The 27,145-nt window shown below is 39.5% G+C and overlaps 1 protein-coding gene across 1 annotated transcript in view; it reads right to left on the reverse strand.

Annotated features, from left to right (window-relative positions):
• Window positions 1-24,908: 24,908 nt before the first annotated feature.
• The window catches only part of COX16 (cytochrome c oxidase assembly factor COX16), a 164,582-nt gene continuing 162,345 nt past the window's right edge, over window positions 24,909-27,145 (reverse strand). The window contains exon 4 of the mRNA XM_089686837.1: window positions 24,909-25,317. Within this exon, the coding sequence (XP_089542963.1) occupies window positions 25,204-25,317 (114 nt within the window). The 3' untranslated portion in view covers window positions 24,909-25,203. The remainder of the gene's footprint in view (window positions 25,318-27,145) is intronic.

The following is a 27,145-nucleotide window of genomic DNA, read 5'->3' on the forward strand; positions in this document are numbered from 1 at the left end:
TGCTTAGGTTACACCATTTTAGTGCTGGCTGCATAGGTTGTAGCATATTAGCGCAGGAGCATCCTTTATATTCATTGTGCACAGGAGATGCCCTCACAATCTGACAGATTTGGAGTGTTTTTGCAAGGAAGAGTGGGCAAAATATTGCCAAGTCATGATGTGTCATGCTGATAGACTCATACCCAAAAAGACTGAGTGCTGGAATCAAATCAAAAGGTGCTTCAACAAAGTATACGTTTGAGGGTGTGCACACTTATGCAACCATATTATTTTAGTTTTTTATTTTTACTTCCCTCCACCTAAAAGATTTCAGTTTGTTGTTCAACTGAGTTGTACAGTTTATAGGTTACATTAAAGGTGGAAAAAGTTCTGAAATTATTTATCTTTGTCTCATTTTTTTAACATCACAGAAACCTGGCATTTTAACAGGGGTGTGTAGACTTTTTATATCCACTGTGTATGTATATATAACAGAAGCCAAACCAAAACCAAGACTCTTATCTGGATCCCGACCCGGGAGCCAAACCATGTCTTGCACAGCTCAATGAGGAGTATAGACAAAGTTTATATAATCAAGCCTTACATTAGACTGGTTATAAAATCTATATAAACATCAGAAACCTCAAATCAAATATATCACATTAATAAACTTAATGTATCCTGGATGGTGACTATAATAAAAATCAATCTAAAATTAAACCCCATAAAAAACAACTTGAATAAAAAACTATATTAAAAAGGTCACACTATAATATATTGATTATAGCTGATGAGACATCTGGTGTCTAAATAGTAATAAGACATCTCTAGCTGGAAATAAATATAAATATTGAAAACAAAAACCATCCAAAACTACTAAATACTAATGATTCAAAAATTAATATGAATAAATCTATAAAAAATACAAAAAATCACCATATATAATCCCCAAAAGCTAAATTAATTAAAAAAAGGAAAGATAAAAAATAAGAATTAAAAATGAAAAGGGTAGAATCTACATGAAGGAATTGCAAAAATAGAAAGATAGACAGCTGTAGGCTTCATGCATTGTTGATAAAGGTGTTAATGTTCCAATCGACATTTAGTCCAAAGGGTACATAACACACATTATGAATCCACTTGGTTTCAAGTTTGGAGATTTCTCTCCGGCTGGCACTTATCAAATGTGGGACAAATTTTTCTATGCCTAGAAAATAGAGTACCAGTGGGATCCTGATTATGGGTATCTGGAGGGTCTAAAGACACTATGCCCACTGAACCCACGTCTGATATTACCTAAATGTTCCCATAGACGAACTTGATACTTGAACCTGTCCTCCCAATATATTGGAGGCCTCAGGGGCATTGTAAAAGGTAAACCACATTCTTAGTGGAGCATGTAATACAAAGTTTAATTGGGTGGTTTCTTGACGTTGTAGTAGACACAAAGGACTTAACTTTATTATATGAAAAAATATTGATCTGGCAAACATTACGCTTTTTTAAATTTATGGAATCCAGTTAATTCTTTAAAAATTAGTTGTACATTTAGGAGGATCATAAATATTCAGGGCCAGATGATTCTGCAAAGACAGAGCCCCCTAAAAATAACTTATGGCCTGGGTGGCAAAATAGTTCCTAGTACTCTATCCTTAGGCAAAATATGCCCATGTTCGGCTAAAATTTGTTTTATTGAATAATGTTGAATTGAAAAAGAGGTAACAAACGAATATGAGAATTTGTTATCCTCCCCATACTTTTGTTTATGTTTCTCCTTCCGCAAATTAGTCCTATCTAAACTGCTAGCATAGTTAATAAAAGAATCTTATGAGTTTTTTCTCCAAAAAACGATTTTCTAGAATCTCCGCTTGTGCAGAGTAATCACAAAGTTTGGTAAAATTTCTCCTGATTCGTAAAAATTGACTTCAGCCAAGGTTGGTGTTGGCAACTGTCTGTTGGGATGTAGGCATTACGATCAGTAGGTTTAAAAAAAGTGAATGTGATAAAATGAATACCCTCCTGAGTGCTTTTTAAATCTACGGCCTGGCTGGCTACTTACTCCAACCTAATAACTCTATCGTTCATGTTAAGAATGGTCATATAATTCTAAAGGGGTTTAAATAATCCATCCCATAAGAGGATGTCGTTTATATAGCTTGGTCACAAGACCACTTGATTGGGCCTTTGGGCATAGGTGACATCCTCCTCCCACTTGGCCATAAGCAAATTTGCTAAACTGGGGGTATATTTAGCCCCAATAGCTACGCCTCTCTTCTGAAGGAAGTACTGACCCCTAACCAGAAATAGTTATGAGATGCTGCAGAATTTAATTCCATAATAAAATCTTGCTGATTTATGGACAGGTCAGATCCACTATTCAAATAATATTCAACTGCCCCAAACCTAAATCACGAGGTATAATGGTGTTTAGTGATGCCACATCTGCCACTATCTTCTTTGAAGGAATACTCACTTAATTTAATACCATGTCTAGTATTCTTGAGGCAAGAAGAGATGTTTTTGACTAGAGGCTGGAGAAAACCATCAATATATTTCCCAACCCTTGAGGAGATCGAGTCAAGTCGATGCCACTAACAATCTCTCTGGAGGGTTCATCCCATCTTTATGGATATTTGGTAAATAATATATAACTGGAGTCCGTGGTGCCAATGGGATCAGAAAAGCCTTCTCTTTCTTGTTCAAAATTCCTTGCCCAAAACCTCGGACTAATTTTTCTAGTTCCCTTTCATATCCAACCACAGGATTATTCTTTAAAAGAACATATGTATCTTGGTTGCTTTTGTTCATTTCATTAATGTACTTACTTTTATCAAGAACCACTATTGCCCCACCCTTATCCGCAGGGCTCACCACAAGCTCCTTATTATTACATAGTTGTTCAATGCAATGTTGAAGCTCTTGTTCTAACTTAGTAGTAATATTTCTTAGGTTATTTAAATCCCTAAATACTAAATCCCTGAAAACCTTAACAGAGAATGCAGTCCCCCCCAGGTAGGTTAAACAGAGAAGTATTAGCTAACCCTGAATGTTGTATGACCATAGGTATTTTTATATTCTCTTTGATAGGATTATTGATAAAATATCTTTTTATATTCAATTTATGTATGAATTTGTGTATGTCAATAAAGGTCTGAAATGCATTCAGCCCAGTAGGAGGTAAAAAATTAAGTCCTTTGTTCAAAATGGATTTTTCTTGGGAAGCCAATTATTTAGAGCGCTGATTAAAGATATCACCATTATCTAAGTTCTTGGTCTTTTTAGACTGCCATTCCCTTCCCCCTCTAGTGCCTTTCCTTGTTCTACCTGTCTTTTGATTCCTTGACGGTGAAAATCCCAAGGTTGTGGTTTAAATGGGGGCTGCCCATTTCAATGTCCCCCCTACTCCCCCTGTAGTGTCTCTTAATTCTGTAGGATGGGGCCTCCATTGTCTTTTCCTATATATATATTTTTTTATCAGAAATAGATTTTATTGAGTGAAACAAGAGGTCACCCAGAAATCATAAACAACACATAGAAAAAAAACAAAATACAGTAGGTATATACATATACACATGGAAGTAGACCAGAAATCAAATAACTGGCATATTATAGCCTATTACCACACTAAAATAGCAAAGACAGTGTAACATTTCAGACAACTATGATGTGAGTACATCAATCCAAGAAAACCAATATCAGGGCACACCTCAATAGAGTGATTATAAAAGCCTATGTAGTACCAAGTCAATGGGGGATAAGCCTGGTATGGCTAGCCAAGCAACTCCAGACTTTCCTGGGCATCCCCGGTGTTGAAAAATAAGTTTCTCTAGATGTAAGGTATGTTCCATACGTTCCACCCATTCTCTGTGGCTCGGCGGCTGTTCCTCCTTCCAGTGATTAAAGATGAGGTCCCTGGCTTGGAACAAAGTCCTGTTAGTGGCCGCTCTAGAGTGGTCTGTCAGAAGTGAGTCATCTAAGATGACCAATAGGCATATTTTAGGGTCTAATGGCAAGGCAACCTGAAACTCTGCATTCACTGTGTCCACCACTTTGTCTCAGTACCTGTGTAATTTCAGGCAGCGGGAAAGCATGTGGATAAGGGTACCCCGATCTCGTCGACATTTGCAGCAAATAGGAGAGCCTAATAAACGCATAGCATGTAATTTACTTGGAGTATAGTGGGCCCGCAGAACAATGTACAGTTGTGAAAGTCTCTGTGATGCATTTAAGGAGCTAAGGTGCACAGATTTCAGGACACTTTCCCATTGCTCTTCTTTGAAAAGTACTTACATATCTCTCCCAATTCTCTGAGGTCTTGCAGTGAAAACCCTCCAGGTAGCTGAGAGGAGCATCCTATAGCACTGGGATATGAGACCTTTTGTTGTGGAGGAATTTTGGATGAGATGGAAAACAGGGGTAGGGGACAAGCGCCAGTCCCACAAGGGGCCCTGGGCATTTACAGCATGTTTAAGCTGTATGTAATAAAAAAGCATAGAATTTGGGAGGTAAAACCTAGTCTATAGCTCTTGAAAAGATAGCAAGACGCCATCCTGAAAAATATGATGGAGTGTGAGGCCCCACGCCCGCCATCTAGGAGTATGCTGGAGTTTAGCCAGTTCGGGGATGGCCTCATTATGCCAAATAGGGGTATAGCTGGTAAACCCCTGGACCTTATCTGTTTAACTTTGGCACAGATTTTTTGCATTAACACATAAGTAGGGAAAAGCTTAATAGGTTTACAGAAATTAAGTGATTCCAGCTCACCTGGCAGATCCTTAGCCTTGGTGAAAAATAAAAGAGTAGAGTCCTTACACAAGGAAAGGTCTGATGAACCTGTCTGAAAGCCAGTGTGAAGATGCTGTAGTTGAGTGCCTAGGTAATAGAGCCAGGGGTTAGGTAATGCAATACCTCCATTATCTGTACATTGTAAAGGGAGACAGAACATGCGACAGTACAATAACAATACAATGTGATACACGAGGGGTTCAAGGGCCCTGCTCTTTCAAGCTTACAATCTAGGAGGGAGGGGATAGTGGTACAGGAGGAGATATCTGTGGGGGGTGGAGTGGTAGGAAGAGTGGAGGAGGTCGGAAATTAGCAGGGGGTGGGGTAGGCTTCTCTGAAGAGGTAGGTTTTCAGGATGCGCCTAAAGGAGAGAGTAGGTGATAGTCTGATGGGTTGGGGCAGGGAGTTCCAGAGGATGGGTGACACCCTGGAGAAATCGTGGAGGCGGGCATGGGAGGAGGAGAACAGGGAACTAGAGAGAAGGAGGTCCTGTGAGGAGCGGAGTGTGTGTGCTGGGTGGTACTTGGATATTAGGTCGGTGATGTAATTTGGGGCAGTATGGGGGACAGCTTTGTACGTCAGTGTTAGGATTTTGAATTTGATCAGTTCGGCAATCTACAGCGCTGAGTGAACTGTTGGCGCTTTATAAATACTGTATAACAATAATAATCTTTGGGCCTCTGTAATTGCTCTAACCTGAGTCTGAGTGATCTGTCCCTCCAAAGTACAGACCGATAAATAGTTTACTGTGCAAAAAATGCAAAAGGGCACTACCATAGGGGTGTTGTGGAGTAGGTACAACAGCTGAGACATGAGAATTATTTTTTATGAAATTGGCCAAACCAATAAGGGAGAAACATAGTTTGCGCCATTTTTTGACTTGTGCTCTGAGTGGTAGGGGGAAAATATTATATAAGTGATACTAAACCCAGGACCCTGCATTCACTATACCTGGTCTCCCACAGTACACACAACATGGAAATGCAATTATTTTAGTAAATATAAACTGCTAAATACCTTTTCTCACCAGCAGTTAGAGCAGTCTTGTGACGTCAGCAGAGCACTAGTTAAAGCTTGTAGGAGGAGTTTTCTTTCTGCTCTAGGAGGATGTGAAGCCTCGTATCCTCTATCTGGACAGTGTTGGTTGGCCCTGTGCCGATTACATGCACCCTCCCAAGAAAAAAAAAACCTCTCTAGCAATACACACCAAACTGAGCATGTGCATGTGACCACAAGTTCAATCTGTATCAAGTGGTCATTTCAACAAGAGGAGGGGCAAAGAAGAAAGGATAAAACAGCCTTTTTACACAATGCAGAAGAATAACCCCTTATGTTCCACATTGACTATATCCAGCATGCTTTATTGCATATACAGACTGATTTTACTGTTGTGGGTTTAGTAACTTTAACCTTGCAATAATCAGTCAGAGAAAGTGTAAGGAATATCTCTAAATATTTAAACGTGGAGGTAATTTGCACAAGACAAAAAGAGGAGAGTGTGGGGTCAACAGGGCCGTCCAAAGGCGGTCCAAAGCGGATTTGACCAATTGATAGTAAGACCTGAGTAAGTGCCAAAGCTGTCTCTTGTAAACTTCTATAGGTAGACCGTCCACCCCGGGGGCCTTATATGTGGGGAAGGAGCTGGTCACCTGCAGCGTCTCCTCCAAGGTAAGAGTCTAATAAACTCTTACAGTCCTCAGAGGGGTATACCTTAGATTGATATAGATTTGTATAGAACTGGACTACTTCAGTCATAATTTGTTCTGGAGAGTTGACCAGGGCTCCAGAGGCAGTCTTAAGGGCCCCAGTTGTCTGGGATGATGTCTGCATTCGGGCAATTTTGGCCAGGAGGCGACCGATTTGCTTTCCCTCATCGTAGAACACTTGCTTTTGAAAAAAGCGTTTGTGTTTTGCTGTGGAGTTGAGGACCCAGTTATGCACAGCCTGAGCCACAGCCATACTCCCCTAGTATTATCGGTGGGGTCAGAGATAGAAGTCTTTTCAAGTTGTTTCATCTGAAGGGCCAATTGAGATTCCTGTTTCCTGGTGGCATGTTTGACCGTTGTGATTTCGGATATAAATATGAAGAAGCATTTAAAAGCTTCTCACACAGTCGACACATCCTGTTGATGTTCACGCACAGTGAAATATTCTGCTTTTCGGGTGTGGATGTTCTCGTGGGATGTAAATAAATTGAGCCAGAAGGTGTTTAATTTCCTGGGAGCTTTGGACAACGGTCATCCAGGCTGAACTCACTATTCAGCCACGATGGGCTCTGGGCAGACATGAATAGTGAGTTCAGGTGATAGGAAGTTCAGTCTGCATCTGATGATTTTACAAGCTTATGGCGTTCTATTCATTTGCTACATGTGAGTGTACTACTGCTTCTTAATAAATACGTATGCCAGTACATACTGCACCATGGGAGTGTCCTTTGTTCCCTTCTAAGGATAGAAATGTGCGACCTCCATTAACTTTAAAGGGACCGATCTCTAGCTCTGGTTTGGCATTCTATTGAAAGTTCAAAGGTGTCTGATTACTATCACATGGTTGTAAATTGAAAAAGTGAAAAATCCTTCTGTCTACTTGATATTATTAAGCGCATTTTCATGTGCTCTGAAGTGAGAGTTCTGTAAACACTGAGGTGGCACTACTTGTATAATGTACACTGTTTCACTTGATGGTGTTTGGGATATCAGTACAAGAAGAAAACACATGAATTGTTGAAGAACTTTATCACTGAATGAAAATGGATTGATTTCACATATATGGACTTATTTATGGATGTTTTATTCAGTTATGTCCTCTTGTCTTTTTATTTATAGTTACCTTTTAGCAGCGCAACATCACTTGTTTATTTTTCTATACCAATCTGGTAATCTACCACATCCCTATTATATTTCTTTCTTTTGTTTGATTTTCTGTTCTTGCTCTTCTTTCTCAAATTAGAAGAACGGTCCCTATACTGAACATCATCCATAACGGAGGATAATTTATCCTTGCGTTCTTTAATTTCTTTAAGTTTAAGTTTGTCCCTTTTCCTCTGTATCACAAATTTGAGGAAATTAACACCAGCTTCACTGAAGTATCTGAACCAGTCTGCCAGTTCAGCTTCTCCTTTCTGGGGCATACGTCCCACTTGAGATTACAGGGCACCATCTGTTAAAATACATATTGTTCCAAAAAGATAATATCCCTATTTGTATGTAATTCTGAAAGAATCAAATTTTTCAAACGGACAAAAATACCACCCATATCACTATCCTCAGTTTGGGTTGTTTTAATAAATACGACATCCACTTTAACTACATGATTAGCTCTAAATTCAATAATATCCATATTGAAAATACATTGCAGCGGTTAACTAGATATCCCAACTAAAAACTAAAACAAAAATTTAAATTGTGCAAAATGTGTAAAAATAAAAAATAAAATGAGTAAGCAGTAAACACCAGTTTATTGGCTATCCTCGCCAATAAACAGTTAAATAATAATAAGTGTTGAGCTAATGTATGTGTTCAAAACAGCTGATGTCAACTAAGCAATACTATATTGCAAATAAATAGAAATATTATATATTAAATTATACAGAAAATCAAATATCATTAAAGTGCAAAAATTATAAAACCTTAAAGTCCAGTGAAGAATACATCAAGGTAAAAACTGGCCAAGGGTGAGAACTATATAGCAGTCCCCTTAGAAAGTGAACAATCCAAAACCACTATCTTTGTATTATCACAAGTGACACCCAACACCACCTTGAAAGCAAAATGTGGGCTTACCAGATACACTTACCCCCTTATTCAGAGTGGTCAGTAAGCACTTTGGTAAATATGCCAAAAGAGGAATCATCCACATCAATCCAGGACACTGATATCTCAGACCACTCCTCAGATGGGTGACGTATATAGGTTGTACTAGACGGTTTGGACTAGGAGGCCTCCCTGCCCCATTGCGTATATCTATATATATATATATAATAGAGTCAAGCTTCACTATGAAGAAACCAAGCCTCAATCCAGATCCCAAAAAGCCCAGGAAGACGTCTGGTGTGATGAAACGAGCTGGACGGAGCCTTTTCTGTGATGTCATTGTGTACGATTTTATCGGAAGTTAGAATTCTTGTTGCCGTTTGGTGACTATTAGAGATGAGCGAATCGAACCAGGCGAACCGGAATTCGAGTCGAATTTCAGGAAATATTCGATTCGCGTCGAATCCGAAATTTTGCCTACTTCGGGTGCGCGAATCGAACATTTCCCGATCAGCCGGCAAAAGTGTCCCTGCAGTGAGCTCCGCTATTTCTGAGAGTTCTCTGACAGAAGGAACACATGTTTAGCGGTTGAAACATTGTATCTATTAGTTTCCATTTAGGATACAGATGTTTCAACCGCTGTACATGTGAAGAAGCTGTCAGAGAACTGTCAGAAATAGAGGAACTCTGCACATACACTTTTTGCCGGCTTGGAATTATTCTTCTTTTCATCCTACTTCTTCTTCCTCTTCTTCTTCTTCATCCTCATCCTCTTCTTCTGAGGATGAGGATGAAGAAGAAGAAGAAGAAGAAGTAGGATGAACAGAAGAATAATTCCAAGCCGGCAAAAAGTGTATGTGCAGAGTTCCTCTATTCTGCAGATACACTTAGAGGAGCTCTGCAGATACACTTAGAGGAGCTCTGCACATACACTTTTTGCCGGCTTGGAATTAATCTTATTTTCATCCTACTTCTTCTTCTTCTTCTTCTTCATCCTCATCCTCAGAAGAAGAAGAAGAGGATGAGGATGAAGAAGAAGAAGTAGGATGAAAATAAGAATAATTCCAAGCCGGCAAAAAGTGTATGTGCAGAGTTCCTCTATTCTGCAGATACACTTAGAGGAGCTCTGCACATACACTTAGAGGAGCTCTGCACATACACTTTTTGCCGGCTTGGAATTAATCTTATTTTCATCCTACTTCTTCTTCTTCATCCTCATCCTCAGAAGAAGAAGAGGATGAGGATGAAGAAGAAGAAGAAGTAGGATGAAAATAAGAATAATTCCAAGCCGGCAAAAAGTGTATGTGCAGAGCTCCTCTAAGTGTATCTGCAGAGCTCCTCTAAGTGTATCTGCAGAATAGAGGAACTCTGCACATACACTTTTTGCCGGAAACCGCTGTATGGAGGGAATGTCCCATAACTGTCAGAAATAGACTATTTCTGACAGTTCTGGGACATTCACTCCATACAGCGGTTTCAACCGCTGTATGGAGGGAATGTCATAGAACTGTCAGAAATAGACTATTAATGACAGTTCTGGGACTGTCCTTCCATACAGCGGTTGAAACATTGTATCTATTTGTTTCCATAAATGACATTCTGCAGATACACTTAGAGGAGCGCTGCAGATACACTTTTTGCCTACTTCTTCTTCTTCATCCTCATCCTCTTCTTCTTCTTATAAGGATGAGGATGAAGAAGAAGTAGGATGAAAATAAGATTAATTCCAAGCCGGCAAAATGTGTATCTGCAGCGCTCCTCTAAGTGTATTTGCAGAATGTCATTTATGGAAAAAAATAGATACAATGTTTCAACCGCTGTATGGAAGGAATGTCACAGAACTGTCAGAAATAGACTATTTCTAACAGTTCTGGGACATTCCTTCCATACAGCGGTTGAAACATTGTATCTATTTGTTTCCATAAATGGATCCATTTATGGAAACAAATAGATACAATGTTTCAACCGCTGTATGGAAGGAATGTCCCAGAACTTTCATAAATAGTCTATTTCTGACAGTTCTATGACATTCCCTCCATACAGCGGTTTCAACCGCTGTATGGAGTGAATGTCCCAGAACTGTCAGAAATAGTGTATTTCTGACAGTTATGGGACATTCACTCCATACAGCGGTTGAAACATTGTATCTATTTTTTTCCATAAATGACATTCTGCAGATACACTTAGAGGAGCGCTGCAGATACACTTTTTGCCTACTTCTTCTTCTTCTTCTTCATCCTCATCCTCTTCTTCTTCTTATAAGGATGAGGATGAAGAAGAAGAAGAAGTAGGATGAAAATAAGATTAATTCCAAGCCGGCAAAATGTGTATCTGCAGCGCTCCTCTAAGTGTATATGCAGAATGTCATTTATGGAAAAAAATAGATACAATGTTTCAACCGCTGTATGGAGTGAATGTCCCAGAACTGTCAGAAATAGACTATTTATGACAGTTCTGGGACTGTCCTTCCATACAGCGGTTGAAACATTGTATCTATTTGTTTCCATAAATGGATCCATTTATGGAAACAAATAGATACAATGTTTCAACCGCTGTATGGAAGGAATGTCCCAGAACTGTTAGAAATAGTCTATTTCTGACAGTTCTATGACATTCCCTCCATACAGCGGTTGAAACCGCTGTATGGAGTGAATGTCCCAGAACTGTCAGAAATAGTCTATTTCTGACAGTTATGGGACATTCACTCCATACAGCGGTTGAAACATTGTATCTATTTTTTTCCATAAATGACATTCTGCAGATACACTTAGAGGAGCGCTGCAGATACACTTTTTGCCTACTTCTTCTTCTGCTTCATCCTCATCCTCTTCTTCTTCTTATAAGGATGAGGATGAAGAAGAAGAAGAAGAAGAAGTAGGATGAAAATAAGATTAATTCCAAGCCGGCAAAATGTGTATCTGCAGCGCTCCTCTAAGTGTATTTGCAGAATGTCATTTATGGAAAAAAATAGATACAATGTTTCAACCGCTGTATGGAGTGAATGTCCCATAACTGTCAGAAATAGACTATTTCTGACAGTTCTGGGACATTCACTCCATACAGCGGTTGAAACCGCTGTATGGAGGGAATGTCATAGAACTGTCAGAAATAGACTATTTCTAACAGTTCTGTGACATTCCTTCCATACAGCGGTTGAAACATTGTATCTATTTGTTTCCATAAATGGATCCATTTATGGAAACAAATAGATACAATGTTTCAACCGCTGTATGGAAGGAATGTCCCAGAACTGTTAGAAATAGTCTATTTCTGACAGTTCTATGACATTCCCTCCATACAGTGGTTTCAACCGCTGTATGGAGTGAATGTCCCAGAACTGTCAGAAATAGTCTATTTCTGACAGTTATGGGACATTCACTCCATACAGCGGTTGAAACATTGTATCTATTTTTTTCCATAAATGACATTCTGCAAATACACTTAGAGGAGCGCTGCAGATACACATTTTGCCGGCTTGGAATTAATCTTATTTTCATCCTACTTCTTCTTCTTCTTCTTCATCCTCATCCTTATAAGAAGAAGAGGATGAGGATGAAGAAGAAGAAGAAGAAGTAGGCAAAAAGTGTATCTGCAGCGCTCCTCTAAGTGTATCTGCAGAATGTCATTTATGGAAAAAAATAGATACAATGTTTCAACCGCTGTATGGAGTGAATGTCCCATAACTGTCAGAAATAGACTATTTCTGACAGTTCTGGGACATTCACTCCATACAGCGGTTGAAACCGCTGTATGGAGGGAATGTCATAGAACTGTCAGAAATAGACTATTTATGACAGTTCTGGGACATTCCTTTCATACAGCGGTTGAAACATTGTATCTATTTGTTTCCATAAATGGATCCATTTATGGAAACAAATAGATACAATGTTTCAACCGCTGTATGGAAGGAATGTCCCAGAACTGTTAGAAATAGTCTATTTCTGACAGTTCTGGGACTTTCCCTCCATACAGTGGTTGAAACCGCTGTATGGAGTGAATGTCCCAGAACTGTCAGAAATAGACAGAAACTGTCACAGAACTGTCCTTCTTCTCATCCTTCTCCTTCTTCTCATCCTTCTCCTTCTTCTCATCCTTCTCCTTCTTCTCATCCTTCTCCTTCTTCTTCTCATCCTTCTCCTTCTTCTCATCCTTCTCCTTCTCCTTCTTCTCATCCTTCTCCTTCTCCATCTTCTCATCCTTCTCCTTCTCCATCTTCTCATCCTTCTCCTTTTCCTTCTTCTCATCCTTCTCCTTCTGCTTCTCCTTCTCCTTCTTCTCATCCTTCTCCTTCTTCTCATCCTTCTCCTTCTCTTTCTTCTCCTTCTTCTCATCCTTCTCCTTCTCCTTCTTCTCATCCTTCTCCTTCTTCTCATCCTTCTCCTTCTCATCCTTCTCCTTCTTCTCATCCTTCTCCTTCTCCTCATCCTTCTCCTTCTCCTCATCCTTCTCCTTCTTCTCATCCTTCTCCTTCTTCTCATCCTTCTCCTTCTTCTCATCCTTCTCCTTCTCCTTCTTCTCATCCTTCTCCATCTTCTCATCCTTCTCCTTCTTCTCATCCTTCTCCTTCTGCTTCTCCTTCTTCTCATCCTTCTCCTTCTTCTCATCCTTCTCCTTCTTCTCATCCTTCTCCTTCTTCTCATCCTTCTCCTTCTCCTTCTTCTCATCCTTTTCCTTCTCCTTCTTCTCATCCTTCTCATCCTTCTCCTTCTCCTTCTTCTCATCCTTCTCCTTCTCCTCATCCTTCTCCTTCTTCTCATCCTTCTCCTTCTTCTCATCCTTCTCCTTCTCCATCTTCTCATCCTTCTCCTCATCCTTCTCCTTCTCCTCATCCTTCTCCTTCTCCTCATCCTTCTCCTTCTTCTCATCCTTCTCCTTCTTCTCATCCTTCTCCTTCTTCTCATCCTTCTCCTTCTCCTTCTTCTCATCCTTCTCCTTCTCCTCATCCTTCTCCTTCTTCTCATCCTTCTCCTTCTCCTTCTTCTCATCCTTCTCCTTCTCCTTCTTCTCATCCTTCTCCTTCTCCATCTTCTCATCCTTCTCCTTCTCCTTCTTCTCATCCTTCTCCTTCTCCTTCTTCTCATCCTTCTCCTTCTCCTCATCCTTCTCCTTCTCCTTCCTGATCTCCAAGGGCATTTAAATTAAATGTACAGTGTTCTGCACTAATTTAAAGGCTCTCTGAAGCCTAGAAACCCTTTTTATAAGCCATCTTCGTAGCGAAGAAATTCGCATCGAATCGAATTTCATACTGGAATTCGCCGAATCAGCCGAATCGAATTTTTCAATACTTCGCTCATCTCTAGTGACTATACTGAAGGGTTTTAGGATATTTATAGTTTTAGGATATTTATGCTTGTAAGTGTGCCTCTTGCTTATTAACTATTATCTGCACTATGAGAAGTGTATCTTGCTTTCAGGATGGTGTTGGGTGTCACTAGTGATAAGATAATGGTTTTGGATTGTTCACTTTCTAAGGGGACTGTTCTATAGTTCTCAACCTTGGACATTTTTCACCTTGATGTTTTCTTTACTGGACTTTTAGGTTTTATACTTTTTGCACTTTAATAATATTGTTTGATTTTCTCTATAATTTAATATATATTATTTCTATTTATTTGCAGTATAGTATTGTTTAGTTGACATCAGATGTTTTGAACGCAGATACACTAGTGCAACACATTATTTAACTGTTTATCAGGGAAGTTATCCTATTTGATGTTTGCTGCTTATTCATTTATTTTTCATTTTTACACATTTTGCACGGTTTACATTTTTGTTTTAGTTGTTCAAAATAAAGGAAGAGAATACAGACCATTTCCTTTCCAGGAACCACATTTACTGATACAGAAACTACTATTAGTTCCAGGTACATTTTTCATTTCACATCCCTGCCATCTACTGAAATTTGTAGACAGCTGTCTTTTATCCAGCTCTATTATATTTTGATGCGAATACAAAGTAGTTAGGAAGGGAAGTTTGGTAATGGTGCAATGTGCAATGCTGTGCTCCTGAAACGTGTATATATCCCATATAGTCATATATAATAAAAATTATTACTTCCAGCAAACTTGAAAATATACCTCACAGAAAAATGTGTAAACTAAAAAGGAATAAAACAGCAGTCCAGCAAATAGTATTACTCAATCAAATTTATAATGTGATATTAAACAATAAAGTTCCTCTTGAGAATGATTGTCCAAAACCAAGATCCTAACGGATGTGCTTCTAAACTTCACACACTAAATTGCCACCTCTGTGTTCACAGAACTCTCACCTCCAGATAGGTATCATATCACATGTATATGATAATCCACCCAGATTCCACTAGTACTCCAATCCTCCTTCACCTCCAGACCACTAGGGACTCTCTGCTCATATTTCCCTTAGTTCCAGATATTTGGGGTTATGGTACCTTTAAGGCTCTTATATAGTTAGGTCCATATATATTTGTACACAGGCACAATTTTCATACTTTTGGCTCTGTATGTCACCAGAATAAATTAAAATAAAACAATTCAAATGAATTTGAAGTGCAGACTTTCAGCTTTAATTCAAGGGGTTGAACATACAGTGCATCCAGAAAGTTTTCACAGTGCTTAACTTTTTACCACATTTTGTCATGTTACGGCCTTATTCCAAAATGGAATAAATTCATTTTTTTCCTCAACATTCTACAAACAATACCCCATAATGATAACGTGAAAGAAGTTCGTTTTGACATCTTTGCAATTTATTACAAATAAAAAATGAAAAAACAACTTGTACAAAAGTATTCACAGCCTTGGCCATGACACTCAAAATGGTGCATCCTATTCCCACTGCTCATCCTTTAACAATGATACGCCCACCTCCTGGAGAGTGTCCTTCACTTGTCTGAATGTTGTGAATGGGTTTTTTTTTTACCATAGAGAGGATCCTGCGATTATTCACCACTGTTGTCTTCCGTTGACATCCATGCCTTTTTATGTTGCTGAGCTCTCCAGTGTGTTCTTTATTCCTCAGAATGTACCAAACTGTTGATTTGGCCACTCCTAATGTTGCTGCTATCTCTCTGATGGATTTGTTTAGTTTTTGAAGCCTTACAATGGCTTGTTTCACTTGCATGGACAACTCCTTTGAACGCATGATGTAGGTTCACAGCAATAGATTCCAAATGCAAATACCACACTTAGAATCAACTCCAAACCTTTTACTTGCTTAATCGATGAAGAAATAATGAAGGAATAGCCCACACCTGGCCACAAAACAGCTTTTGATTCAATTATCCAATTACTTTTGGTCCCTTGAAAAAGGGGGGATGGCTACTCTTAAGAGCTGTAATTCCTAAACCCTTCCTCCAATTTGGATGTACATACCCACACATACTCACCTGTCCCAGGGTCCAGCAATGTGCTTACCAGCAACATCTCTTCTCTCCCTTTTCTCCACCGGCATCTCAATTGTGGGCACCAGGCTGTGACAGCTTGCAGCTTCAGGTGCCCAACTGCGCATGAGCTACTCTGTTCATAGTGTGTTATGACAAAAAAAAGTTAAAAATAAGAAAAAAGGAATAAAAAATAAAACAATTAAAAAAAAAAATTCTGTACTGTTACCACCACACCAGTTATATGAGGACGCTGTGTACTGCACTGGTGACAGTATGTAAAGGAAAAAAAAAAAAAGTATGTAAAAAAACTCATGCCTGTTACTAAATACCTCGGACTGTTTACTTTTCAAAAAGGGGTCATTTTGGGGATATCTGTACTGTTCTGACATTTTTGGGCCTCAAGAAATTAGATTGGCTGTGAGTACTTTAGGACTGATCGATTTTCAGATATATACCACAGTTTGTGGACTCTATAACTTTCCTACAGACTAAATAATAAACACTGATTTGAGTTATTTTCACCAAAGACATGTAGCAGAATACATCCTGGTCTACATTTATGAAAAACAATTATTTGTGAAATTTTAAAACAGAAAGGAAGAAAATGTGTTTTTTCAAAATTGTCAGCCTTTTTTCGTTAATTTTGGAAAAAGTAAAAAACCCAGTGGAGATTAAATACCACCAAAAGAAAGCTCTAGCTGTGTAAACAAAATGATAAAAATTTTGTTTGGTTACAGCATTGCATGACCGTGCAATTGTCATTCAAAATGCGAGAGAGCTGAAAGCTGAAAATTGGCCTGGGGGTAAAAGTGCCCGGTATTGAAGTGTATGGATTTGATTGAATGAGTAATGTTATTTGTTGGACTGCGATTTTATTCCTTTTGAGTTTACACATTTTATGTTTTCTGTGAGGTATATTTTCAAGTGTGCTGTAAGTAATAATCTCTATTATACAGTATATGACTATAGGGGATATATACACGCAACATGTTTTTCAGCACCGCGGCATCCCACATTGCACCATTACCGAGCTTAAACAGATCTGGGAACACATTTTGATTCTAGCAACAGCTACTTTAAGATATTTATTTATTTACTTTAGTTATTTATCAATTCATTTAGTCACTCACTGTTGAGCAGGCGTTGCACATTTAATTTAATTTTATGAAGGGAAGTTGTTCAACTGGAAAAAATAAATTTTTGTTATATCTACAGTGGAAATTCACTAAAGCCTAATGCGCATAAAGTGTTAATATGTTACCTGCTTAACTATAAAGATTTAGTTCCATTTACTAAAGGTCTGAAGTAGTTGTACAGCCTCATTTTTGTTATAACTACTTGTCCTCTGGAAGGACCAAGCCATTTTTTTGCTTTTTGGCACTGCGTTACTTTAACTGACAATTGCACAGTCATGCAATGCTGTACCCAAAAAACATTTGAATACTTTTTTTTCACACAAATAGAGCTTTCTTTTGGTGGCATTTGATCACCACTGAGTTTTTTAAAATTTTTATTATATAAACGAAAAAAGACCAAAAAGTTTGAAAAAAACTAAATAATATTTTTTACTTTCTGCTATAAAGCATATCCAATAAAAAATGAAAGGAATCAAATTTCTTTATAAATTTGGGTCAATATGTATTCTGCTACATATTCTTAGGTACAAATCCTAATAATTGTATATTGATTAGTTTGCGAGAGAGGTATAGCGTCTACAAACTATTAGATATATACTGGAATTTGTATACTATTACCCCTTGTTCACATACAGTTGTGTTCAAAATAATAGCAGTCAGACATCACTAACCTGATCAATCACTGTTTTTGGTAGAAATGATATTTCTACATGGCAAATAATTTACTAGCAGGTGTAGTAGAGTAATAGAAATCCAACAGACCCAACAGTCATGACATGCATGCTGCTGATTCTGTGTAATTGAATCACTAATTGAAAGGGGCATGTTCAAAATAATAGCAGTGTGGAGTTCTATTAGTGAGGTCATTCATTCTTTGAAAAACAGGTGGCAATTATTGCCCTTATTTAAGGAAGGAAGGCAGCAAATGTTGTACATGCTGGTTACAGTGCATTTCTCTCTGAAATTCTGAGTAAAATGGGTCGTTCCAGACATTGTTTAGAAGAACAGTGTACCTTGATTAAAAAGTTGATTGGAGAGGGGAAAACATATAAAGAAGTGCAGAAAATGATAGGCTACTCAGCTAAAATGATCGCAAATGCTTTAAAATGGCAACCAAAACCTGAAAGACGTGGAAGAAAGCGAAAAACATTCGAATGGATAGAAGAATAGCCAAAATGGCAAGGACTCAGCCAACAATCAGCTCCAGGAAGATCAAAGAAGGTCTAAAGTTACCTGTGAGTACTGTTACAATTAGAAGACGCCTATGTGAAGCCAAGCTATCTGCAAGAAGCCCCCGCAAAGTCCCACTGTTGAAAAAAAGACGTGCTGAAGAGGTTACAATTTGCCAAAGAGCACATTGACTGGCCTAAAGAGAAATGGTGCAACATTTTGTGGACTGATGAAAGTAAGATTGTTCTTTTTTGGGTCTAGTGGCCGGAGACAGTTTGTCAGACGACCCCCAAACACTGAATTCAAGCCACAGTACACTGTGAAGACAGTGAAGCATGGTTGCGCAAGCATCATGATATGGGGATGTTTCTCATACTACGGTGTTGGGCCTATTTATCGCATACCAGGGATCATGGATCAGTTTGAATACATCAGAATACTTGAAGAGGCCATGCTGCCTTATGCTGAAGAGGAAATGCCCTTGAAATGGGTGTTCCAACAAGACAACGACCTCAAACACACCAGTAAACGTGCAACATCTTGGTTCCAGACCTACAAGATTGACGTTATGGAGTGGCCAGCCCAATCCCCTGATCTTAATCCAATAGGAAACTTGTGGGGTGACATCAAAAATGCAGTTTCTGAGGCAAAACCAAGAAATAGAGAAGAACTGTGGAATGTAGTCCAATCATCCTGGGCTGGAATACCTGTTCACAGGTGCCAGAAGTTGGTTGACTCCATGCAACACAGATGTACAGCAGTTCTCAGAAACAGTGCTTATACAACGAAATATTCATTAAGTGATTCAAAGGAAAGCAAAATCTTCAAACATTTTTCAGTTTATATAGTGAATGTTTGCGTTTGTAAAGAAGAATACAAACACTGCTATTTTTTGAACAGTCTAATATTCACTTTTCTTCAATTTTTTAGAGGAACAACACAAATTTGATTTATTTTTCTTCATGTTTTGATTTGGAATAGAATGTGTAGTGTTCCCAATGCATTTGTGTGTATGGAAATAAAAGCTATTAGAAGGATTTTGAGCTTTATTCACTTTTTTCAACACACTGCTATTATTTTGAACACAACTGTATATGCGGCCATGCGGGCCATTTGAATGGACTCCCGTGCCCCGTGACATGCAGGGAAGAAGTCCCTGAACTTCTTCTGAAAACGCAGCCTGCACAGGAACCTCGGTTCCCAGTATGGTGGCGTTTCCAGTGCTGCCGACGTGCCATTAGAACTAATGGCACCCGCCCGTGGGTCCGCATTCCTCATATGTGAACCTAGCCTGAATGGCGATGATCAGCGTCTTATAGCAGGACTGTGATAGTATGGTGGGAAATCTGACACTGACCGATACTTTGTGGGAACCAGTGACACTAATACAGTGATCAGTGCTAATAATATACAGTGGTACTGTACTACACTGGCTGGAATGGGGTTAACATCTAGGGGTAGTCAAAGTCTTTACTGTGTGCCTAACAGTGCTTGGTGTATTCATTGGTTTTTTTTTTTCTAAGAGATGTGCTGGTTTTTATACCCTGTTTTTCAGGAAAACAAAAACCGGCTCATCGACCACTGTCAGGACAGATCTCGGTGTTGTTTACATTCACAGAGCTCTGTCCTGTCTTCCTCTTCGCCGATCAGCAGGTTTCAGGCGTAAATCATTGCCCAGGACACGCCGATCGACTTGTACTGTGACCAGTCACAGCACCTCAAGGGCTGTGGGTGCACGTGTGCCCCTTATCTGAAAGAACTGGACCATGTATTAGATACGTGATCCAGAGCAGGACAGCTGCTCTGCCGCCATACTCACACGTGAGATGGTTGGGAAGCAGTAAACTAAATTAACGAACATGTTTTGTTGTCAAAAGAAAGAGAGCGCTAGGAAAAAACTAAAAGCAGCTAGCACAAATGGTGAACCCACTACTGTACATCCACAAAACAACATACAATCGTAAAAAAGTGCAGTGATATGTATATACAATTATATATGTGTAAACATATTCCAAAAGTTATAAACATGCATGAACAAATAATATTAACCCCTTGCCGCCGGCGCCCCCTGGCCCTTTAAGGGTTTCAGAAGCCGGGGGGCGGGGCGGGGTTTAGGGTCATGTGACCACCGTGACACGCCGGTCACATGATCAGGAAAAGTCCAGATCGAAAGAGGAGATCGGGACCTTTCCGCGAGTACCAGACATGTGTGCTGGGAGCGCGCAGGGCATGCGCTCTCAGCACATATGTTTGTTTTTTTTAATAGAACACAAATGTGCAGCCGCTTGGCGCCTAGGCCCATTCGGCCGGTGCCAGGAGGTTAAGCAATCATAAATAAAAAATCCCAATTGAAGTGCCCATAAATGTAGTAAAATAATCCTTAAAACTGCAACTGTATTCGCAAACAGTCATGAGGTGAAATGATATCCGCGGGGAAAAAAACCTCTGTGACAATCCTCTACCAATATGCACTGATCAGAAATAAAACAGACCAAGCTGTGAACAGAACTGTGCGACCGTGCGTGCGCACAAAACACGCCAGGGAGGAGCCTACGTGCTGACGTCACACCGCTGAGTCCATGGTTATGGTCCGGCGGCCATATTTGTAAGTGCAGCAGTTTCTTATCTTTCCACATGGATGTGTTTGTTCCTTTTAATAATAAATTACTACACTATGCACCACTGTTTCTGGGATCTAGTTTGTGAACTCTCCTTTTAGAATCCATCTGTGCAAGATCGTTATGTCATCCCTATAGCGAAGGAGCCACACAGTTCTGTTCACTTCACTCAGGACTTTTTATTCATGATTCCTTAATATTATTTGTTCATGCATGTTTATAACTTTTGGAATGTTTACACATATATAATTGTGTATACATAGCGCTGCACTTTTTACGATTGAATGAACATATTATACTTACCTGTTCTGTGCAATGGTATTGCATAGAGTGGTCTCTTACCTCATGTCCTGGAGTGCCCGGCTGGTGCTCTTTGCTCTTCCTCTCCTGCATGTGCTATGGGGATTCAGCCCCACCCTCTGCTCCCTCCTCACTAGATTTGACTGACAGCAAATGGAACCAATGGCTCCAGCTTTTTGCTGAGTCACCTGTGAGAAGAGGAAAAGGAAAAAGAAGAGCTCCAGCCAGGCACAGAACTGGATCCTGGTAGGTAAGTGTTGGGAGAGGCAACAAGTTGTAAAACGTATTTTATCTTAATGCAGGGAATGCATTAAGGTAAAAAAAAGTTTAACTTTAGGACCACTTTATTTGCATTGATCAGCCTCATTTAACACATGCATTTTTCACTGATTTTTGCAGTATTTTCAGTACAGACAGTCAGTAATCACAAAGATTATCTATCCCATGATTATTGTATTATAAAGCAAACCTTGCAGATAAATGCAAGGTCCACTCATTATGTCCAGGCCCCCTCCTCCTATAAAAAAACCCCAAAAAACTCTGCATGATAGTACTTCAAAAATGTTATAAAAAGTTAGATTATATGCTTACCTTACCCTGGTTTTCTGTATTGCATGGCGTGATGTCACTCTCCTTTTTGAGAGACTGCAGAGTTGCTGTTCAAACCTCTTCGGAAGAGAGTCCAGTGAAAGAGTGTCTTTTTTTTTTGTAATTTGACTTGCTCTGCATTTCCCAGTATTTCATAGGAAGTATTGTGCCATCACTTGTGCCCAGGATGGGGTAAGGTAAAATTATCTAACATGGAAAATATCAAACAGATACCCCCATACATGCTACACAACATGGATGAAAGAATTTCCTGCTGAAGGGATACCTGAACAATGCCTGCATCTGTTTCGATGGATGCATTGTTTAGCCAACAATCTTCCTCATGGCTCCTACAATTTTCCACTTGGGGATATTCCTATGCCAGTTTAGGGCTACATTCACATTGTTTTTTAATCCAAAAAGCTGTAGCGCATTCAGATACATTACTATTTGTACCAAAAATATAAACTAGATTTTTTTTTTATTACATGCAGCTTACTGGCGGTGCATCAAATTGCAATGCTTTAAATATACAAGGTACTGGCGCTATCCTTATGTGCACATTTAACATCTGATAAAGATCCAAAACTTAAATAAAGTCAATCCAAGAATAAGAAAAACTGAATTTCTAATAATTAATATAATGTCCAAAGTCCAGACAACGTGACCCAACACCAAATAAAAGTATGTGCTTCAATGATATCCTCTTCTCTTCTTACACCTCCAAGCTTGTGTACCACCACTTGAGTTAAAAATGCGCACTCACCATAGGAATTTGACCCCTAACTATAGGAAGGTCAAAAGGCACTTTTCGTCCTGTAGTTCTGTGTGTCAGGATCCCTTTACCATCTGCTTCTGGCACCGTTAAGAGTTACAGAGGAAGTCTGGTGCTAGAATTATTGATCTCGCTCTGATGTTTGTGGCCATACCTCACATGTATGGTGCGATCGCCGTTATGTATGCGTGCAGGACCAACGCGGCATTGGTCTTTGCGCGTGAGTATTTAATTTTTTTTAATTATTTAATTATTTTTAGACTGTTTTTTTTCTTTTATTGTTGTCACAAGGAATATAAACATCTCTTGTGACAGCAATAGTCAGTGACAGGTACTTTTTATGGAGAAATCGGGGATCTATTAGACCCCAGATCTCTTCTCTGCTCTTCAAAGCATCTGATCACACCAAGATCGATGTGTTCAGATGCTTTTCCTATTTAAAAATGGCGCTGTTCACATCTGGGAAACCGAACATTATGAAAATGCTTGTCGCTTCCAGTTTCCTATACCTTAGTTGAGCACCTTCCAGTCCTCAGTGATCTCTGTGGTAGGCTGGCAGAAGAGCCGGCTTTCATTCTGGGCTCAACAGTGGGGCGGTAAAGTCTGAAAAGGCAGCGATGGCTGGTGGGGCGCTTGGTGACCCCTTCCGCCGCCTGTAAAAAGCCATCCAGCAGCTAGCCATTAGCTGCTAGGATGAATGTCACATAAAAGTGGCCCACCGGCTTAAAAAAATTATACTGGGATGCATCATCCTGGTATAACCACGCTAAATGACATGACATGTGAGTTATATGCACTTAAAGGGGCAGTTTCACTTTTATTTCACTTATATTTTATATTATTTATAAAATTAGTGAATATATAGAGGGAGGCACCATCTAAAGGTATCCTTTATTGATTATCAAAATGCAACGGTATGAAGGCATTGTAATGGCTGATTATGAGTGACAGTTCTTCCTTATTGTTTAATATACACTATATTGCCAAAAGTATTGGGACACCCCTCCAAATCATTTGATTCAGGTGTTCCAATCACCTCCATGGCCACAAGTGTATAAAATCAAGCACCTAGGCATGCAGGCTGCTTCTACAATCATTTGTGAAAGAATGGGTCGCTCTCAGGAGCTCAGTGAATTCAAGCGTGGTACCATGATAGGTTGCCACCTGTGCTATTAAGTCCATCTGTGAAATTTCTTTGCTTCCACGGTCAACTGTTAGTGGTATTATAACAAAGTGGAAGCACCTGGGAACAGCAGCAGCTCAGCCACGAAGTGGTAGGCCACGTAAAATGACAGAGCAGGGATAACGCATGCTGAAGCACACCGTGCGCAGAAGTTGCCAACTGTCTGCAGAGTCAATAGCTAAAGACTTCCAAACTTCATGTGGCCTTCAGATTAGCACAACAGTGAGTAGAGAGCTTCATGGAATGGGTTTCCATCGCCGAGCAGCTGCACCAAGCCTTACATCATCAAGTGCAATGCAAAGCGTTGAAAGCAGTGGTGTAAAGCACGCTGCCACTGGACTCTAGAGCAGTGGAGACACATACACCTTTGCAGTTTGTTGCAGTGACTGCCTGTATGAGTCTGCAGACCCCATTTTTACATGTGAGTAGCTTCTCTGTATACTTTTTATAAAAAATTCCTTTTAAACTTACTACACTATGGGAAGTTTTCTTGCTTGATCTTGCATGTGTGGATATTGGAGGAGAAAGAGATCCATGGTCTTACCCTTATAAGGAGATCTGACTTACACCTGGGAGTGATTGCCATGGAAAGGAGTCCTTGTTTTGTTTACTATTGAGATCAACCCATCGGTCTGTATATATGCTTTTTGACCCCTGGCGGGTCGCAGTTGGAAGGTGAGCACACATGCTAGCTGGTGGAGGATTGTTCATTTGCAGTGACCACTGATGTTTCACGGCTTGTGCTGAAAAATCACTGTTTTGATGTCTTCTGGGACTATTTATTCACTGTGTCATGCTTTGCTTAAGATATTTATATTTATCTTTATATATATCTATAGACAACTTATTCACTTGGTTTTTCACACTTTATTTTTGTGTACATTAACCATTTTTTTGGGCCATGTTTTTACCCCTGTTGTTGTTTGTTACACTTAGCATTGTTTTCACACCTGTTGCTTCTATAAGCAATCATTATTATACCCTGGGTATAGTTCCACTTGCCAGTTCATTTCATTTACTTTTATGTTTATTGTTTATTTATTTATGCATTGAGTAAAGCAACACCAATTCAAATTTAATTTATGCTGAAAAATATCCTTTAAATTTCAATGTACTGTACACATTAAATACATTTTATCTGGATGCATTTCTTGTGACTTCACAGAAATCAATTTCCATGGCTGGTCCTATGTGAAAGATTTAATATTCTGTTTGCAGAACTCTGTTACAGAAATCCAAAAAACACTTAACAAGAAGGATAGCATAAAACAGTGATTTAATATTAACAAGAATCTTGTGTCAGAAAACAATCAAAAAATCACAGCTAGGTCTGCCACTGCATCAAGGTCCACCTGGTGGAAGGACAGAATCAAATGCCTGGAAGTATTGAAGCATGCCCTTTATGGGAAGCCTGAGGACACTAGAAGGCTCTCCTGTACAAGGACTGTGAAACTGTAAGGACAAAGCAATGAAATGGAACATTATCCATTTGTTCTGTCCTCTGCTGGCACTTATATACTATAAAGATTTTCAATGCTTTCTAACTCCAGTTAACTATGTCTTCATGCTGAGTTTTATCCTCTGTTGGTCTTGGTTAGATTTAGAGTCTTCCCATGGACGAGGGCCTCGTATGTTCTCCCACTCCTCAAAACTGCTGTCTTTTATTTTCTGAAAATAGGGAAACAAATAGGCTTAGAATAATCTATTAATTAGAATCACTGATACATTTAACATGGGGGATCTACAAATGCAGAAATAAAGGCAGTCTTCATTGAACAGAAACAAATTTGCTATGAGCAGAACAGAATCTCAAAGTAAGCCTGTGCCCTGACTACACACATTAAAATATTTACACGTTTTATTTTACAAGCAGTAAAATCCTGTTAAAACAAGTCCTCATTTACGTCTGTAGCTGTCGGCATTATGGAGAAATTTATCTTTAAAATTTACAATAGAGACAATAAAACCAGAGCTCCTATCCCTTTATTTATTCTGTGGAAGAAGAATCCTGGCAGCCTTTCAGCCTTCAAATGTAAGCAAACACCAGTTACATGTAAGCTGTTAGAAACAGACTGAAACCCTAGTTTAGAGGCTCTGCTATGATATGTTAGGCCTCCTTCACATGGCTGGTTGGCTGCATTCTCTGGGTTCCAGCAGTAGATTCTTGCGGCTGGAATGACAGGGGCAAGTAAATAGGTAAATAGCAGCAGCTGCTCACCCTAAATAAAACTAATGACAAGCTGACAGCAGCCACCACTGTTCACACGTAACAACACACCAACAGATTACCTGCGGATGTCCGAGCCTGGGTGCAGCTGGACAAGTTTACATATTCTTATCAAGCAGTAAATATGCTTTACATGGTCAGCTCTCACTGACCTCTGTAGCTGCAGGCATGGGGGAGCAAATTTAACAAAGCTGCTAAAATAAATCAAGGACCAATTTGTCCACAGTGCCTGTAGGAACAAAGGTTAGCATTGCTAGTTAAAAGAGAAGTTCAGGGTAGCAAAAAAAACCCCCAAAACATTTATTCTCACCTAGGTGCATACAGCATCACTCCAATGCTGCATATGTCTCCCGTCGCTTCTAAGACCAAGAACTGAGTGATTAAAGATTAAAGTTCAGTGAGCAGAGAGCAGTGACTGTCAGTGGCTCTGCCACTCCAGCACTCACTGGAGTGCTGGGCTGTGGAGGCGGTGTAAGCAGCTGGTTCAATCTCTCTGCGGCATGCTGAGAGGCTGAGCCAGCTGCAAGTCCAGGCACCTGGGTGGTTCCTTACATTAAAGTCGGGATCTTTCCAGAACCTGAACTGTCTTGAGTGAAGTCAGTTGACAGTGGGATTAGCAGCTGGTCACAGAAGTGCAGAACGATGCGCACTCCTGTGATCCATAGGTGAAGTAGGGCCAAAAGAGCTTTGGCCCTACTTCTTCTTTAAAAGGTAACTTCGTAGGGGAAGAAAATAGCACATAAAAAAAAATAAATAAAAAATATATATATATATTGCATACAATTGCGACTAGTACTGTAATTTTCGGTAAAAAGCAAAGCAATATGGCTATCAGGAGGCGTTCTTTACACAGATGGTGTACAGAACGCCCCCCCTAGAAATGTCAATTCCTGCTTGTGTGATTGACTCACTGATTTTCCCAGGACCCTGTACTAAGTCAGATTGTGGGCATCCCCTGCAACAACAATGCATTTTTACTGAGATATTCCCAAAGAGAAATCCTGTCTAAAGGGATGCAGACCTTGCCAATTTCCTCAATAGAGTCCTGCAGGTGCAGCAGCAGATTGAAAATGATAAAATCACTCTCATACAGATTCACTTTGCACATGGACACAACAAACAGCTACAGTTAGGTCCATATATATTTGGAAACAGGTACAATTTTCATACTTTTGGCTCTGTATGCCACCAATAAATTAAAACGAAACAATCCAAATGAATTTGAAGTGCAGACTTTCAGCTTTAATTCAAGGGTTGAACATAAATATC

Source organism: Staurois parvus, unplaced genomic scaffold, assembly GCF_062004578.1.
Source record: "Staurois parvus isolate SC_StPar_1 unplaced genomic scaffold, SC_StPar_1.0 ptg000414l, whole genome shotgun sequence".
NCBI classification, from domain to species: Eukaryota; Metazoa; Chordata; class Amphibia; order Anura; family Ranidae; genus Staurois; species Staurois parvus.